The sequence below is a fragment of the Camponotus floridanus genome, unplaced genomic scaffold, assembly GCF_003227725.1.
Source record: "Camponotus floridanus strain SB8 unplaced genomic scaffold, Cflo_v7.5 scaffold198, whole genome shotgun sequence".
Lineage (NCBI taxonomy): Eukaryota > Metazoa > Arthropoda > Insecta > Hymenoptera > Formicidae > Camponotus > Camponotus floridanus.
In genome coordinates this window covers 16,143-34,100 of record NW_020229323.1, presented here as the reverse complement: position 1 = coordinate 34,100, position 17,958 = coordinate 16,143, and the positions used below count along the sequence as shown (strand labels likewise).

General features: G+C 31.9%; 1 protein-coding gene across 1 annotated transcript; it reads left to right on the top strand.

Moving 5' to 3' along the window:
- Window positions 1–28: 28 nt before the first annotated feature.
- Window positions 29–16,866, top strand: LOC105255169 (the record flags this gene model as incomplete). Its single annotated transcript, XM_025407944.1, is given in 10 exon segments — window positions 29–617; window positions 790–1,116; window positions 1,319–1,576; window positions 1,645–3,267; window positions 3,318–3,412; window positions 14,458–14,713; window positions 14,813–14,930; window positions 16,314–16,581; window positions 16,583–16,852; window positions 16,855–16,866. Coding segments are annotated over 10 exon segments (3,816 nt in total), but the record flags the coding sequence as incomplete, so codon positions are not given.
- Between the last annotated feature and the right edge of the window lie 1,092 nt (window positions 16,867–17,958).

Below are 17,958 nucleotides of genomic sequence, written 5' to 3'. Positions count from 1 at the left end.
AGAAGATTTACCGCAAAAAAGGATCGAAATGAATAGCATCACGTTACCGAAGAATATTTCTCTGGCAGACCCTATTTTCCAGGAACCAGGATCGATTGATCTATTGATTGGCGCAGAATTATATTGGAAAATACTTTTAGGCGCATCGCGAAATCGCATAAACGGGCAACCTGCGTTGCAAAATACAAAGCTTGGCTGGATAGTAAGAGGTTCTCCAAACGACGATGAAGCTAATTCTTCGTCGTCTTGTCTGCACGTGTCGGATCAAATATTGAGTGAACAAGTCGAGCGGTTTTGGAAACAAGAAACGATTCCCGAGGCCTGTCAATATACGAAAGAAGACATAGAATGCGAGACAAAGTTTATCGAAACTACAAGACGAGACGAGACAGGAAGGTTTATTGTTCGTCTACCAGTACGCATGAGCGTGAAATTAGGCAATTCGAAAGATTCGGCATATCGGCGATTTATTGCGCTAGAACGACGATTGAGTAAAGACCCGACGTTAAGGGCGAGCTACGTGGATTTCATGCAAGACTACGAGCAACAAGGACACATGTCAGCGGTGACGAATGGAAACGCACTCGAATCGGAGTCATTATCTGCCACATCAAGCTGTAGTGCGACCTGATAGTGTGACAACGAAGCTTCGAGTTGTATTCGATGCATCAGCCAAAACGAGTACGGGGAATTCGCTAAACGATAAATTAATGGCAGGCCCAAATTTACAGAAGGAATTAATAAACATTATACTCCGTTTTAGGACGCACGAATACGTTTTAACCGCAGATGTGGCGGCTATGTTCAGACAGATCCGTGTGGACAAGCGAGATCGAGTATTACAGCGAATGCACTGGAGAGAAGATTCGAGTCAACCAGTACAAGTTTTTGAGCTGAACACATTAACATATGGAACAGCATGCGCTCCATATTTGGCGATGCGTTGTCTTCAACAGTTGGCGAGGGAGCACCTTGTCGATTTGCCAGAAGCTGCGCATACCATTAAGGAAGATTGTTACATGGATGATATTTTAACGGGATCGAGAAGACTCGACGATGCAATTAAGTTGCAAAAGAATATCTCACAAATTCTCATGAACGGGCAATTTCCTCTTCGTAAATGGAGGTCAAACGATCCACGAATACTTCGGCATCTTTCAGATAATGTTAGAACCGATACCTTGTTATTCATCGACGACGATGGGGGCTTTAAAAACATTGGGCTTATTGTGGAACTCGGCATCAGATTGTCTACAGTATAGCATCAAGATATCAAACTCACAAACGATAACTAAACGGATGTTGTTTTCAAAAATAGCACAAGTTTTCGATCCACTCGGGCTTCTAGCTCCTTTGTTGATCAACGGTAAAATAATTCTTCAGCAATTATGGTCGCCTAGCATCGAATGGGATGAAAGTGTACCCGAAAATATCCGCGCAACGTGGGAAAGTTACTATCTCTCCTTGCCGAAAATCAATGAATTACGAATTCCGAGAAATGTAATTCCAAGGCGAAACTCGGAGAAATTCAATGTCGTTGGATTCGGCGATGCATCAGAAAAAGCATACAGAGCATGTTTGTACGCAGTGAGTACCGACAGTAATGATAAGTCAATTCTCATCTTATATGCTTGAAATCGAAAGTATCACCTTTGAAGACAATCTCATTACCCAGATTAGAACTTGAAGCCGCGCTTTTACTTTCGCGATTATACGTAATAGCGCGAAATTCGTATGGTTCAAGAATCGATGAAGTTACCCTCTGGAGTGACAGCACGATAGTGCTTGGTTGGATAAAAAGTCCACCCTGCTCGCTAAAGACGTTTGTAGCGAATCGCGTTTCAAAAATTCAAGATATGACGGAAAATATTGCCTGGCATCATGTGTCTTCTAAAAAAAATCCTGCTGACTTAATCACGAGAGGGGTCAGCGTGGACACGCTATTGAATAGCGGCCTCTGGTGGAATGGTCCCCACTGGTTAAAATCCGATTCTTATCGACCCGAACAGGAAGAAGAGGCGGAAATGAATCTACCGGAAATGAAATCCACAACGATGACAATGAAGACAACGGAGGATTACGTATTGATGAGATATTCCTCCTTTGACAAGCTCAAACGGGTGATTGCGTATTGCATGCTATTCAAGAATAACGCTCTCAACAAGAAGAAAATTGGCGGTCCATTGACGGTTGAAGAATGCGATGAGGCTGAAAAAGCGATAGTAAAATTGGTGCAACAAGAAACATTTCGTCAAGAGATTCGAGATTTGAAGGAGCAACGAGAAATCTCACGCAAAAGCCAAATACGAGGATTAGATTCCTTCCTGGATACAGACGGTCTGATTCGAGTGGGAGGGAGATTCCGAAATTCAAATCTACCCTGGACACAAAAGCATCAAATAATTTTGCCGGCCAAGCATTTTGTAATCGGTTTGATTATACGCAGTGAGCATGTTAGACATTATCATTGCTCATCGGAGCAGCTTCTCAACGTAGTTCGGAATCGTTATTGGCCAGTATGTGGCAGACAAGAAGTGCGAAAGCTTGTTAAAGGCTGTCTGACTTGTTTTCAATTTAGGCCAACAGTACAGGATGCAAAAATGGGAAATTTGCCCAAACAACGAGTAAGCGGATTTATTAGATCGTTTACCCACACCGGGATCGACTACGCGGGACCTCTGCAAGTACGAGAAAGTCGACGTCGTGGACGTATTCATGTTTCGAAAGGATACATAGCCGTGTTTACGTGTCTCAGCACAAAGGTCGTTCACTTAGAACTCGTGTCGGATTTAACTACGGAAGCATTCTTAGCAGCCATGAGTCGTTTTACTGCCCGACGAGGTATATGCTCTCAGATATTTTCCGATAATGGCACAAACTTTGTCGGGGCTTCGCATGAATTGAAAAAGATATACCGCTTTCTTGAGAAGGAAGCTCGGGAAATAGAAACAAATCTCGCTCAACAGCGTATCGTATGGAATTTTTTTCCTCCTCGTGCCCCTCATTTTGGAGGCATATGGGAGGCGGCAGTAAAGATAACTAAAAGACATTTTTATACGGTGACGCAGAGTAGACTGATGACATTTGAAGAATACGCTACACTGCTAACGGAAATCGAAGCGATTTTAAATTCGAGATCTCTCACACCACTATCCAATGATCCTAATGATTTTGATGCATTAACCCCAGCCCACTTCCTTATTGGCGGCTCACTAAGCCAACCTGTCGAGAATAATTATCTGGGAACTCCAGATAATCGGTTGCCACGTTGGCAACATATATACAAGTTACATTAACGATTTTGGAAACGTTGGCAGACGAGTATCTGCAAGAACTTCAAAGACGCAATAAGTGGACAACCTGTAGCAAAAATATCGAGTTGAACGCTTTGGTTCTGCTCAAGGACGATAACGTACCTCCTCTTTAATGGGTATTAGGCAGAGTATCCGAGCTACATCCAGGACTAGACGGAGTCGTGCGTGTGGTCACGGTTAAAACGAAAAATGGAGACTTTAAGAGAGCTGTGAAAGGGCTGTGTTCCATTCCTACCGATTCATTAATAGACTAAAAGCAAGAAGAATACGAGAAAGTTCAAAGAATTTATTATTTGTTTATTATAATAAAGTTCCGCAAATTTATTATATTTATTTTATATTATATACTATATTTTATTTATTTCTCGTAATTATGTTTTCGTATTTATGTTTCTTAGAGGCAATTATTATTTAACTTTATCCGTAAAATTAAGAATTCAATATTATTTGGAGTTATTTTAGCAGAAGCGAAGACCTCGCAATTTAATGTTTCTTTACATTTCTTAATTTTATCATAGCATTTATGTAGGTTAAGTTGTGTGCAAGTCTCTCGTGCAATACGAATGGAATGGATTGAAAACGATAATTTTGTTGAAAGATGATTCTTTCAAGGGAGGCGGCATATTAAGGATTGTAACGCTAGATGGAGGTGCAGAGCGCGAAAAAAAAAATAAGGAGAGATGGCAAGATGGCGAGAATGCGTGTGCACGCGAGAACAATATTACGCAAAAATATATGTGATTGTTAAATAAATTTGATTGTGAAATAAGACAGCAGTTATTAAGCGTTCTATAACAGAATACAATATTTTTAGGGCTTCCAAATGGAATAAGTAAGCATTAATTTTGTTCATAAATTTTAATTATTCGCATTAATTATAAATTATAATTTATCATTTCCAGTCACAAAAAGAGATATTTGTTTTCAAGAACACAATTGATATTACAAATGATGAAAAATGCTTACGAAAGTCAAAAGAAAATGGACGTTGAATCAGAAGAAATTTTTGCGGTAATAATAATACACGTACGCACACGCATGTACACGCGCACGCGCGCGCGCGCTCGCACGCACACGCACACATACGCACGCACGCACACATACGCATACACACACACACACATACATAGAATATAATAAAAAAATTATAATTGCATTTATATATATATTTATAAAATTTCATAAGGCTAATAAAAAATATCAATAATAACAATATCATAATATAAACGAAATAATATAAAAATGGAAAAAATAATATATGTATAAAGTACATAACAATTTTTTTTTGCAGTTACCAAATCATTATTTTGAGACGGTTGAAGACAAAGTAAAAATATATTAAATTAATTTTATGTTTTTAATTATTTATATTTTAATTTATTCTTTAATAATTAGTTGCTTCTAATTTTCTTAATATTAATAATTTCAGGAAGAAATAGCAACAAATTGTGGCTTTTATTTATCCAAAAAAAAGAAAACATTTTTAGAAATGAAGGCAAATTTAAATAAAGATTGGAAAGTAATGGTGCGCGAAACGATATTAGACGTATACAGTTCTAGCATTGCAAATTATTCTGCAACAGGAAAAAGGACGAACAGACCAGCAATTAATCTTATGCTATTTAAAGGGTTATATGGTAAATACACATGCGCGCGCGCGCGCCTGCACACACACACACACATACACACACACACACGTGTGTGTGTTTATACGTACACATTCTACACGGAGTAATTGTTATAGTAAAAATTACTATAATATATGTATATAATAATTTACTAAAATTTTCTTCTTGTACATAAATTTTTTACATATTGCAATTTGTACAATTTACACGAAGATAATTTGATATTAAAAATTATTATAGTATATAATAGCTGCAGATCACCAAGACTATTTCAAAGTAAAGTGTTATGTAAAACTGTAAAAATTATGCAATTTAACACGTTTCAAGTTGTTGTTTTAAATCTTCGAACGTTTGTATATTTCGCGTTCTCGAAATCTTGCATGGCTTTACCTTTTAATTTAGTATATAAAATTGCTAAAAAATGAAGTTATAGTCTTTCGGACTATAACATATATTTATATTTCATTAACTTTAAATATTTTTTAAATAGTTCCAAAAAAAATTATATTTAATTATATATAAATTATTAATTATTTTTCTATGTAATATCTGTGTAATATCTTACTATGCAATGACTATAACAAATGTGAATTATCTACCTTATCAATATATCTTATCAGTATCATATTACACAAAATATTGCAGCAATATTATTAATATTCTTGTAATAATGCAACAACATTGGAATATTGTCGCAATATTGCTGCAATGTTCTGTGCTGTATAGAATATTACGCTATTATCTTATCAATGTGTCAAACTTACGTCATTATTATTATTAATTTTTAGGTTCAAGATTTGCTTATATGCAAGGTTGGACTTGTAAGTCTTCTGTCGAAATTCAAATTCAAACTTGATCCGGGAAGTACGATCCCGTTAACTTACGATTCGAATAGCCTTACATTTACGCCCAAAAGAGGTATGTAACTTACTATAAAGCCGCGATAAAAAAAATAATAAATAAGCATTTTGGATATATTTAAATTTACTTATCCAAAAATATTATATATATATGCAACAACATTTTCAAATAACAAAAATATTATATATATATGCAACAACATTTTCAAATAACAAAAATGTATAATAGTGTATTACATATGTTTCTTTGCTTGCCGCTAGGCGACGACAAATACAACTAACTCGTATTTAAATTTTCATCATAAAATGGGTAAAAATAAAGTCTTTAAAGGATTGATAAAGAACTAACATAAGATTTAAAGTATATTTGTTTCTTTTTATTTAATTTTTGATGAACAGACTTGATTTAAAATAATTTGTTTAATGATCTGGATCCCTTATTGGAATTCAGAATATTAAATAGATTATTTCAAACTAGACGTATAAATAGACCATTTAGTGCGTGTATTAAAGTATTTTTATTGCCGAGTGTATTTAAGATCGAGAGTCGTATATAAATTATCGAGATAAACATTAAATAAGAAACATTTAATAAAAAACTATTTAATAAACAGATTAATAGATTATCCTTTTCTTTATCCGTTATAAATATTAACATTTACCTTACTGCCAAATAAAATATATTTGGTATAAACGTGTTTTATTTTTGATAGTTATTTTAACATTTTTGTTTTCTTATATTATGAAATATGTTAAAAAGTCATATAAAAATTTTATATTTTATATATCATTATTATTTTATTTGGAGCTATTATTTTTTATCTCAATTTATTTTGTTCATCATTGATTGACAACTTTTAAATAATTTAAAAGCAATTAAGCATATGGCTTCTGATTTTCTTTATATCGAAATGAGAAATTCATTGTTACTGTAACAATTAGTCCGTAACAATTAGTCTACTGCTTTTCCAATAAAAGATTCTAAATAACAAATTCTATCTAATTAAACAAATTATTTAAAATTGAGAGGATAGATAGGAAACTGTTACATTTATTATTTAAAGCGAAATGTCAAAATTTAATGTTTTTATAAATTAAATTTCGAATTTTAGGCATTGAATATGATTTTCTTATTACTTGCTTTAGTAAATTTAGCCTCATTATTAATATTATATTCCTGAAAGTGCTAGGAAACAAAAAACGAAAATGCTCGATACAATAAAAATTCATTCCATTAGCTCACAATCTTACATTTATGACGATATTTTGTAACTTATATAATGAAATTTATTGACAAATTCAAATGTTTTCCCACATTTCTGTTTAAAGATATGAGTAATTGTGCAGCTATGTTTGTGCGGAAAACGTGAAAACATAGAATTCTATTTATTATTCGTAAATTTGATTTGACATCTATATCGGCATTTATGCCACCCAAATTTTAAACATTAACGCCTATATGTGATTAATAATGAGTTCTCTTGTATACGATACGATTATTCCAATCACAATCTCTTTATTGTTTTTGTTTTTTATTGTGTTTCAATGCAGTGCAATGACTTCGAAAACGTAATAGCGTTTGTGAAAAATATATAATGGGCGAGAACTTCGATATACTGGGTGTATCTTAAAAAGTTCCCACTGAGCAAATAGCGTTATTTCTGATTAAAAACCGAGTCGAAAAGTTCTAAACCATTTTTTTCCATAATGCTTAATAAAGCAGTAATTAATGAGTAAAGTTCCCCGTTACCAACATATTTGAAGATTTGGATAAGCAAAAAACAGTTTTGTGTTAATTTTTAAACAATTCATTTTTTCAGAAATCTTTTTAATACTTATATCTGATTAATTATTTAATGAATCTTGGAAAAAAAATGATTCAGGACTTTTTGACTTGGTTTTTAATCAGGAATAACGCTATTTGTTTAGTGCGAGTTTCTTAAGATACACTCTGTATATCGAAGTCCTCGCCCATTATATATTTTTCACAAACGCTATTACATTTTTCAAGTCATTGCACTGCATTGAAACACAATGAAAAACAAAAGTAATTTGCAATTAACAATTCCATATTTTTTCTTAAAAGTAACTATGTATTTTCTTTACACCAATTAATTCCTCTCATTATTTTGCACATAAAAGTATGAAGGTAAGATAATCGAAAAATGAATATTTTAAAAGATATTTTATGATTTATGTAAAATTAAGAAATGATTTCAAGCCTCATAACTCGAATAATACTTCATGGAAAAATAATTTATTATAGTGTTTTGGAAAGCTCTCGAAATAAGTTATAAGAATATGCAATGAAAATTAGGAGGTTCCGTTTAAAAAAATGCACTTCCGGTCTGAATCGCCTATTTCCGGCCGGAACCAGAAGTTGAAAATATCACCATTCGATAGAGCGCACCCAATTTATAAACAAAATGTTTTTACTTTTTTGAAATAACCACTTCTCTAGTTTTTAAATGGGTGGTATGGGTGGTCTGAAACACCCTGTATATATATAAAACTATCGATTGTACGTTAAAGTTGAAACTTTGAGCTTCAAAACGCTTTTTTCTAAATTTTTGTACGATCATTTTTCGCTGAGTTACAATCGTTTGAAAATAGCCCATATTTCGGTATACAAAAAGTGTTCCCTATTTTCTTTTGAATAGTGTATATATATATATATATATATACAGGGTCTACCAAAAGTGTGGAAACCCCTAAATATCTCGGAAAATATACGTTTTACAGAAAAGTGTTTCCAACAAAAGTTGTAGGGTTTAAGAAGATCTATATACTGATTCTATCAGTTTGACCTTGGATGGCGTCGTCAAGGTCAGGTCAAGGTCACATTGACTTTTTTAAATGACACCCCCTACATTTGATTGCATATTCTTATAGCTTAATTCAAGAGCTTTCCAAAACACTATAATAATGTTCATTTTTATTAAGTACTTTGCGAGTTATGAGGGTTGAATGATAGAGTAGCGCCGGTATTAACATTATCCAAGGTGTACTACATGGAGGTTACTCGCTCGGATTTGCATCTGTTGTGTGTGTGATCCAGCTAACTAAGGCAAGATCGATTCCTCAACATATCCTCATATTTCGCTGAAGTCAAATTGCCAAAAAATTGCTCCATAAAACGTGTATGAAACGTCTCGTTAGTTCCTTCATTTACCGCTATGTGACGCACTACATGCAGTCTAACTCGCATTTAAAATTCAACTAAGAATGTATAAAGCTATCAAAGAACGAGCACCTTCTAACTTCAGCTTTGAGCAAGCAGAAATTAATTGTTATCGTCCAAATACAACGTACGATTAATTAAAATTAAACGTTTTAAAAATGGCTGGCGACTTGTCGGAACGTGAAAGAATCACTATCCTCATGATGCGTGGATAGGGTGATAACGAAAGATCGTTCTCTGATGTCGTTCGATTATTTAATGACACGTATCCGAACCGTCGAATTAATAAGTCCACTGTGTTAAAAACAATAGAACGTTTTAGACAAACTGGTAGCGTAAGAAATCGCTCTAAGTCAGGAAGACCATTGTCTGCAACCAACGAAGAAAAACAACTTGATGTTCTGCAGACATTTATTGAAGATCCCAATTCTAGTGTTCAGAGAGTCGCTCAAACTCACGATATTGCTCCCATGTCGGTTTGGAGAATTTTAAAGAAGAACAAGTTCCATCCATATAAATTGCAATACGTTCAAGAATTGCAAAACGGAGATGAGGAGCGTCGTATACATTTCTGTGAAAGAATGATGGCACTAATAGATGTCCGGCCCATCTTCCCTTATCAAATTGTTTTCACAGACGAGGCAACTTTTACCTTAACGGGAGAAGTTAATAATCAAAATTTTCGTTTCTGGTCAGATGAGAATCCGAATTGGGTGCGGGAAACTCACACACAACATCCACAAAAAATAAATGTATGGTGCGGAATAATAGATGGCTATTTAATAGGGCCGTTTTTTTTTGAAGAATATTTGAACGCTCAAAGGTATGAGAGATTACTTGTTGATCAAATAATTCCAGCCATACAGAATACTTTTCCAAATAATTTCCAAGAAATATGGTTTCAGCATGATGGAGCTCCTGCTCATTTTGGTGCAGGACCACGTCGTATTTTAAATGAGACTTTTCCGCTACGGTGGATAGGAAGAAGGAACGGAAATGAGGGAGGAGAGGATTGGCCACCTCGGTCACCAGATCTAACTCCTCTTGATTATTATCTATGGGGATATCTGAAGAGTAAGGTTTACAGAACAAAACCTAAAACCATTCACGAATTGATACAGCGAATAAGGGATGAAATGGCTTTGATACCTTTTGAAACGAATCGTAAAGTCATTTCTACATTCTACCAAAGATTAGCATATTGTCAGGAAGTAAATGGCAGCCACTTTCAGCATTTACTTTAACACATTGAAAGACATTTGCAATCGTTTGGTGCAACCTAACCTGATCTCTGTATACACGCACCGCACGCACGCACACGCACACATTTCGAACAATTATTATGATAAATGAGCATCCACAAATTTATTTACTGTTTACTATGTCGATTGCTTTCCAGGTCTTTAAATGCTCGATTGTAATTTGGTTGGGTCTTTGCTTTTGCTGACTGGATCCACGACCGATCTTGCCTTAGTTAGCTGGATCACACACACAACAGATGCAAATCCGAGCGAGTAACCTCCATGTAGTACACCTTGGATAATGTTAATACCGGCGCTACTCTATCATTCAACCCTCATAACTCGCAAAGTACTTAATAAAAATGAACATTATTATAGTGTTTTGGAAAGCTCTTGAATTAAGCTATAAGAATATGCAATCAAATGTAGGGGGTGTCATTTAAAAAAGTCAATGTGACCTTGACCTGACCTTGACGACGCCATCCAAGGTCAAACTGATAGAATCAGTATATAGATCTTCTTAAACCCTACAACTTTTGTTGGAAACACTTTTCTGTAAAACGTATATTTTCCGAGATATTTAGGGGTTTCCACACTTTTGGTAGACCCTGTATATATATATACAGGGTGGCCCATTTTAATTTCCTCAGCCAAATATTTCGGAAAATAATGAAAAATCAAAAAAATGTTTCAGACAAAAGTTATATGGTTTCTAGAGGGACATAAGATGGTACCATTGGTTTGACCTTGAAGAGTTATTTGAAGGTCACATGAAGGTCACCTTCAATTTCTTAAATGGAACCTACATTTTCTCATTACATATTCTTGTAGCTTATCTCGAGAGCTTTCCAAAACACTATAATAAAATATTTTTTTATTGAGTACTTTTCGAGTTATGAGGCTTGAAATCATTTCTTAATTTAACATAAACCGTAATATATCTAGTAAAATATTCATTTTTCGATTATCTTGCTTTAATACTTTTATGTACAAAATAATGAGAGAAATCAATTGGTGTAAAAAAAAAACACAGTTGTTTTTAAGAAAAAATATGTAATTGTTAATTGCAAATTACATATTTTTTCTTCGGAACAATTATGTGTTTTTTTTAGATCAATTGATTCCTCTCATTATTTTGTACATAAAAGTATTAAGGTAAGATAATCGAGAAATAAATATTTTACTAGATATTTTATAGTTTATGTAAAATTAAGATATTATTTTAAACCTTATAAATCGAAAAGTATTCAATGAAAAAATACTTTATTATAGTGTTTTGGAAATCTCTCGACATAAGCTATAAGAATATGCAATAAAAAATAGGTGATTCCATTTAAGAAATTAAAGGTGTCCTTGACCTGACCTTAACGATGCCATCCAAGGTCAAACCAATGACACCATCTTATGTTCCCCTCAAAACCATACAATTTTTGTCGAAAACGGTTTTCTCTAAAATGCTTAGTTTTTGAAAGAAAAGGGGTGTACGGGTGGTCTAGAATACTCTGTATAGAAGGTGTCCCATTTTAATCGATGGATCCAAATTTTTCCTAAACTACGCCAGCTACAAAAAAATGTTTCAGACAAAAGTTGTATGGCTTAAAGGGGGACATAAGGTGGTGTCATTGGTTTGACATTGAAGAGTCACCTAAAGGTTACGTGAAGATCACATCTAACTTTTTAAATGGGACACCCTATATGCTTTTACATATTCTTATAGTTCATCTCGAGAGCTTTCCAAAACACTATAATTAAGTTAGTTTTCATTAAGTAGTTTTCGAGTTATGAGGCTTGAAATAATTTCTTAATTTTACATGAATCATAAAATATCTAGTAAAATATTCATTTTTTGTTTAACTTATCTTAATACTTTTGTGTACAAAATAATAAGAGGAATCAATTGGGGTGTAAAGAAAACATATAACTGTTCCGAGGAAAAAAATATGTAATTTGCAATTAACAATTCCATGCAACAACTATCTGTTTTCTTTACACCAATTGATTCCTCTCATTATTTTGTACATAAAAGTATCAAGGTAAGATAATCGAAAAATGAATGGTTTACTAGATATTTTATAGTTTATGTAAAATTAAGAAATTATTTCAAGCCTTATAACTCAAAAAGTACTTAATAAAAAGGTACTTAATTATAGTGTTTTGGAAAGCTCTCGAGATAAGCTACAAGAATATGCAATAAAAAGTAGGCAGTTCTATTTAAAAAATTCAATTTGACTTTTATATGATCTTCGTCCTCCACTCAAAGTAAAATTTTTAGTCATCATTAGGTACATTTTTTTAAGCCCTACAACTTTGCTATTTACAATTTTTCGCTATAGTTGATCCTTTTCGAGATATTTGACCGTTTCCGGACAACCCTGTATACAGGGTGCTTCCGCAACATACAGATCGGTAAGTCGGGTTGCCTATCTGACGATCGGTCTTCTTTTACCGATCTCGCATAATTGAAAAATAATAAAATCAGAGGATCGATCATGTAGTTGTTTTATGTTAATATTAAGAATTTTTTTTTATTTGAGGGGTTTGTATTTATATTATTTAGAGTTGAGAATTATATATGAGTGGTTATTTTTTAATTTAAATTCATTAAATATAGAGATAATAGTGTTATTAGATTGGGTTATATGTTTATTTATTAAGGTACGTACTGACGTGAGCATTTTTGCGCGCACGAACGATTTGCGCGCACGAATGCTCGCGTCTGGACGTGTCGATTTTGTTTTGACGCACATTGTTAGCACGCACGAATGCGATCCGTCGCTTGTCGGTACATCAAATGATTTTCGTGCGAAGCGATGCTCAGTTTGGACGTGTACGTGGAACGAAAGAGTCGTGCGGGAAAAATGAAGTGGACAAACGAAAAAGCTCTAAAATTAATAGATGAGTATGAGAAAGTACCAGAGTTGTGGGATGCTAAACATCCGCTTCATTTTAACCGCAATAAAAAATTAGATGCGTGGGAAATAATTGCCAATAATATGAAAATGGACGTAGCTGCATTAAAACAAAAAATTGGTAGTCTACTAGGATCCTTTCGCAGAGAAAAAGCGAAGGGTAAAAAAAGTATTGGAACAGGAAAAGGTATTCATATATATTTTTGTTATTTCTAAATAATTTCTATACATATATCGTAAATTGTAAATTATAAATTATTTTTTCCAGCTCGTAAAGATATATATATTTCAAAATGGTTTGCTTTTGAAAGAATGCATTTTTTATTGGATAAGGATGAACCCCGCACAACAATGGATACAGATAATGTAAGTAATTAATATTTAAGTAATTAAATTAAATTAAGCATCGTCTTGCCAATCTAAACGTCCATTTGTAATAAAATATTCTTTAAATTCATCTCGAATTTCTTTGGCGTTTAATGTCGATCTTCGTGGGACGTTTCTAATTGGTATTAACGAATTTATTTGTTCGTTTCCTTGTCTCCAGCTACCTCCTACTAATACACCATTCTGTTCTGAATCGAATCTCGTTGAAGGGGTGTATATATCGCGTGATGTTTTGCTCTTTCTTAAAAAATTATGGAGACAAATTATCGTCATTACAATAAGCTCCGCTTTTTCCGGCTTCAATAATATTGGTTTTCGTAATACTCGGAACACTGCTGAACAAATTCCAAATACATTTTCAACTACCCTGCGTGCTCTGCTGAGTCGATAGTTGAATATTCTTTCCGTCGATCCTTTATGATGTGTTCCTGAGAATGGCTTCATTAAATTTTCGCTCAAAGCAAATGCCTCATCTCCGAGAAATACATATGGTATTTTCTTGCTTCTCCCTTGTAAATTCGATTCTTCTGGTAAGCTTAAACTATTTGTTGTGAGTTTCTTCCATAATTTGCAATTTTTTAAAACTCCTCCGTCAGAAATTCTACCTTGACATCCCACATCCGCGAATATAAAATTGTAATCAGCGTCAACAACCGCAAATAATACAATACTAAAATCTGATTTATAATTAAAAAATTCGCTTCCACTGTTCATTGGAGCTTGCAACACTACGTGTTTTCCATCCATTGCTCCTATGCAATTCGGAAAATTCCACATTTTTTCGAATTCCCGTGAAATTGTTAACCATTCTTCTTGGGTTGATGGCATCTAAATAAAATATAATTATTTAGAATTATTAATTACGATAAGGCTCGAATGATAAATTATTAAATACGAAAAATTTAAATAATATATAAAAATTTTTATATATTTTTAGGAGAATAACGAAGAGCAAGAAAGTGACGAGTTCCCATTAAATTTAAATTCTCAAGAAGATCTATCGAATTCAGGCGATCAAGAGATAGATGATGAGCCCTCAAATGACTCAACAATAGAAAAAATGCCGTTTATTGCTCCAGAAACGAAACAAAAGAAAAGAAAACTGCACGATAAAAAGGATGACGCGAAATTGGAAGAAGCATTTAAAATTCTTAAAGAATCGGCTGCAAGGAAAGAAATACCACCTGATGATTGTACCATATATTCGCAACATGTAGCCAATAAACTTAGAAATTATTTCAAGAATACTCGGATACAAGTTGAACATTCTATAAACAATATTTTATTCGCAGCTGATATGGGAAAATACGACTATCCTAATCCTACTTTTAATTATGAAAATGTTCCAGCTTCAAATTATCGTTCTACACATTTTTATGATAATGAAATTTTAACATTTAGTCCACTACCGTCTCCAACATTTTCTAATGCAAGTACCGCAGGTTCAATTTCTAGCTGCCCTACACCTATACCGGATTTTAATATACAAAACAAAAATTTTGAACAATTATGATTTTTAAAAATTATCTTTCCATTATTGCTTACTACTTAATTTTAATTACTTAGCTCTTAATTACTTTAATCAAATTTATGTGTATTCTAAAATTATTATTAAAATATGTATTATATATGTTTTAATCTTTAAAAGTTAAATAAATGTCAACATTCTTACCTTTACGTTTTCTTTCAAGACTTCAATAAGCGCTCCACAAACTTCAGGAACAATTACAGATATCAACTGTTTTGACACTTTAAACAAATATTGTAGACTTGTATACGAATCTCCCATTGCTAAAAAACGTAGAGTTATAGCTAATCTTTCAGTAACGGTGACTGCTTTTCGCATTGCAGTATCCATTTTCTGTATTTTTGGAGCAATAGCATTCAATAAAAATTTAAAATCTTCAGATGACATCCGAATAAAGTTACGAAATTGTCCGCTGCTCTCTTGAAACTTTAAATTAGCTAGCAGGCTATGAGCACCACTTATTTTCCTGCTATTATATAGCTGTGTAATCCACCATCGCTTAGGCCGCCTTTTTACACCACGCTTGCGCAAAATATGTAATATAATATATGCTGCAGCTGATGTGGTGATGTCTCTTGACGACATTTCGCTACTGACTCTGACGAACGACTGGAGCACAGTTTTGCGCGCACGAACAAATATCGTTCACATCGATAAAAGTTTCCACGCACAAGCATTCGTGCGCGCAAATCGTTCGTGCGCGCAAAAATGCTCACGTCAGTACGTACCTTTAGAGTAGTTTTATTAATTTCTTCTATAATTATATTATATAGAATAGTTTATATAGGAGATGATAAAAATATTAATCGTTTTATTATATTATTAAGTTTATTTATTTTTTCTATGATTTTAATAATTATAAGACCTAATTTGATTAGAATTTTGTTTGGGTGGGATGGCTTAGGATTAAGATCGTATTGTTTAGTGATTTATTATCAAAATTATGTTTCATTTAATTCTGGGATAGTTACAGTCTTATGTAATCGGTTAGGGAATGTTGGTTTATTAATATCAATTAGATTAGTATTTATCTATGGTAGATGAGGCATAAATTTTTTATTGAATTATAAGGGTAGGTTAGTCATATGTTTAATTTTGCTAGCTGGATTGACTAAAAGGGTTCAAATGCCTTTTTCTATATGATTACCTATGGCTATAGCTGCCCCTACCCTTGTGTCTGCTTTAGTTCATTCATCTACATTGGTTACAGCGGGGGTTTATTTATTGTTCCGATTTAATAGATTTTTGATTATGTTTGAAATTAGGAAATTTTTATTATTATATGTTTCAGTTTTTACAATATTTATGGCAGGTTTAATAGCTAATTTTGAGATAGATTTAAAGAAGATTATTGCTTTATCAACATTAAGTCAATTAGGTTTGATAATAATAACTTTAAGATTAGGAATGAAATTTTTATCCTTTTATCATCTTCTTACTCATGCGGTATTTAAGTCTTTATTGTTTATATGTGCAGGAATTATAATTCATTTTATAGATAATAATCAAGATATTCGATTTTATGGAAAATTAAATGAATTTGTTCCCTTTTACAATAATAAGGTTTTATATTTCAAGATTAGCTTTAATAGGATTTCCTTTTTTAGCAGAATTTTATTCAAAGGATTTAATTATGGAGATAATTTATATAATAAAATTAAATTTATTTATTTTAAGTTTTATTATCTTATCAATTATGTTTACTGTTTCTTATTCTTTACGATTAATATATTATGTTTTCTTTAGGGAATTTAAATGGATTAGATTATATAATATTAGGGAAAATATGTTAATAAATGTATCAATAGTTATTTTTTATTATTAAGAATTTTTGGCGGGTCTATATTTTTTTGAGTTTGTTTTTTTGATAGTTATTTTATTTTTATTCATTTGAAAATTAAATTAATGACATTGGGTTTTATAATTATAGGGTTTTATTAATAGGAATAGTTTATATGAAGAATTTAATTCAAATTTATATTTTAACATTTTATTTTAAGTCTATATGAATATTAAATTTTATATATTTATGAATTTATAAGCCTTTTATTGAATTGGGGTAAAGAGAGCTAAGATAGATATAGAGTGAGTTGAATTTATTGAAAGGATTTAGTTTTAAAGTTATAGAAAATTTTAAGTTGAATAAAAATTATTTTAGAATATATATATTTATATTTATTATTAGGATTAGGATATTATTTATTTTTTTTTAGTGTAATTATCTAAGTAGCTTATAGGTTTAAAGTTTAATATTGAAGATTTTAAGAAAAATTATTTTTTTTAGATAGAGACGAGATATTATTGGAAATTAAGTGTTGATGAGTTAATTTTAAGATTAAAATAAAGTTATAAATTAAAATTAGAGGAATATTTAGTAAATTTATAAATATGAAAATATTGTTTTTATAATAAAATATAATATTTTAGGTAAACTATATAAATTTTAAAGTTTTGAGATAATATGATTTATAGATATCAAAAAGGTTTGAATTAGAAGTTCAAAATAAGTTATCTCTCTTTAAAAGTTTAGTAAGTGTATGGAGAGGGAAATTAATTAAAAATTAATTGGATTCTATTATCTCATTAAAATTATTAACAACAGTTTACCTCTAAATTTTGGTTTTAATTAAGATATTTTTAGATTTTTTAGGTCATTTTTTAAGTCGAAATTAAATGTAATAAGATTTATACTATAAAAAAAAGATTTATATAATAAAATATAATTTTTAAGAGCAATTTAAATGTTATTAGATTAACTAAAATTCTATAAATATTTATTTTTGTTTGTAATTATTATTTTAAATCTTTCAGTCAATAGATTTTTCTAAATATTCAATAATTAACCCAAAGATTAAAATAATTAAAAATAAGAATGATAGGAGTATGTATATATTGTATAAATGATAGGGT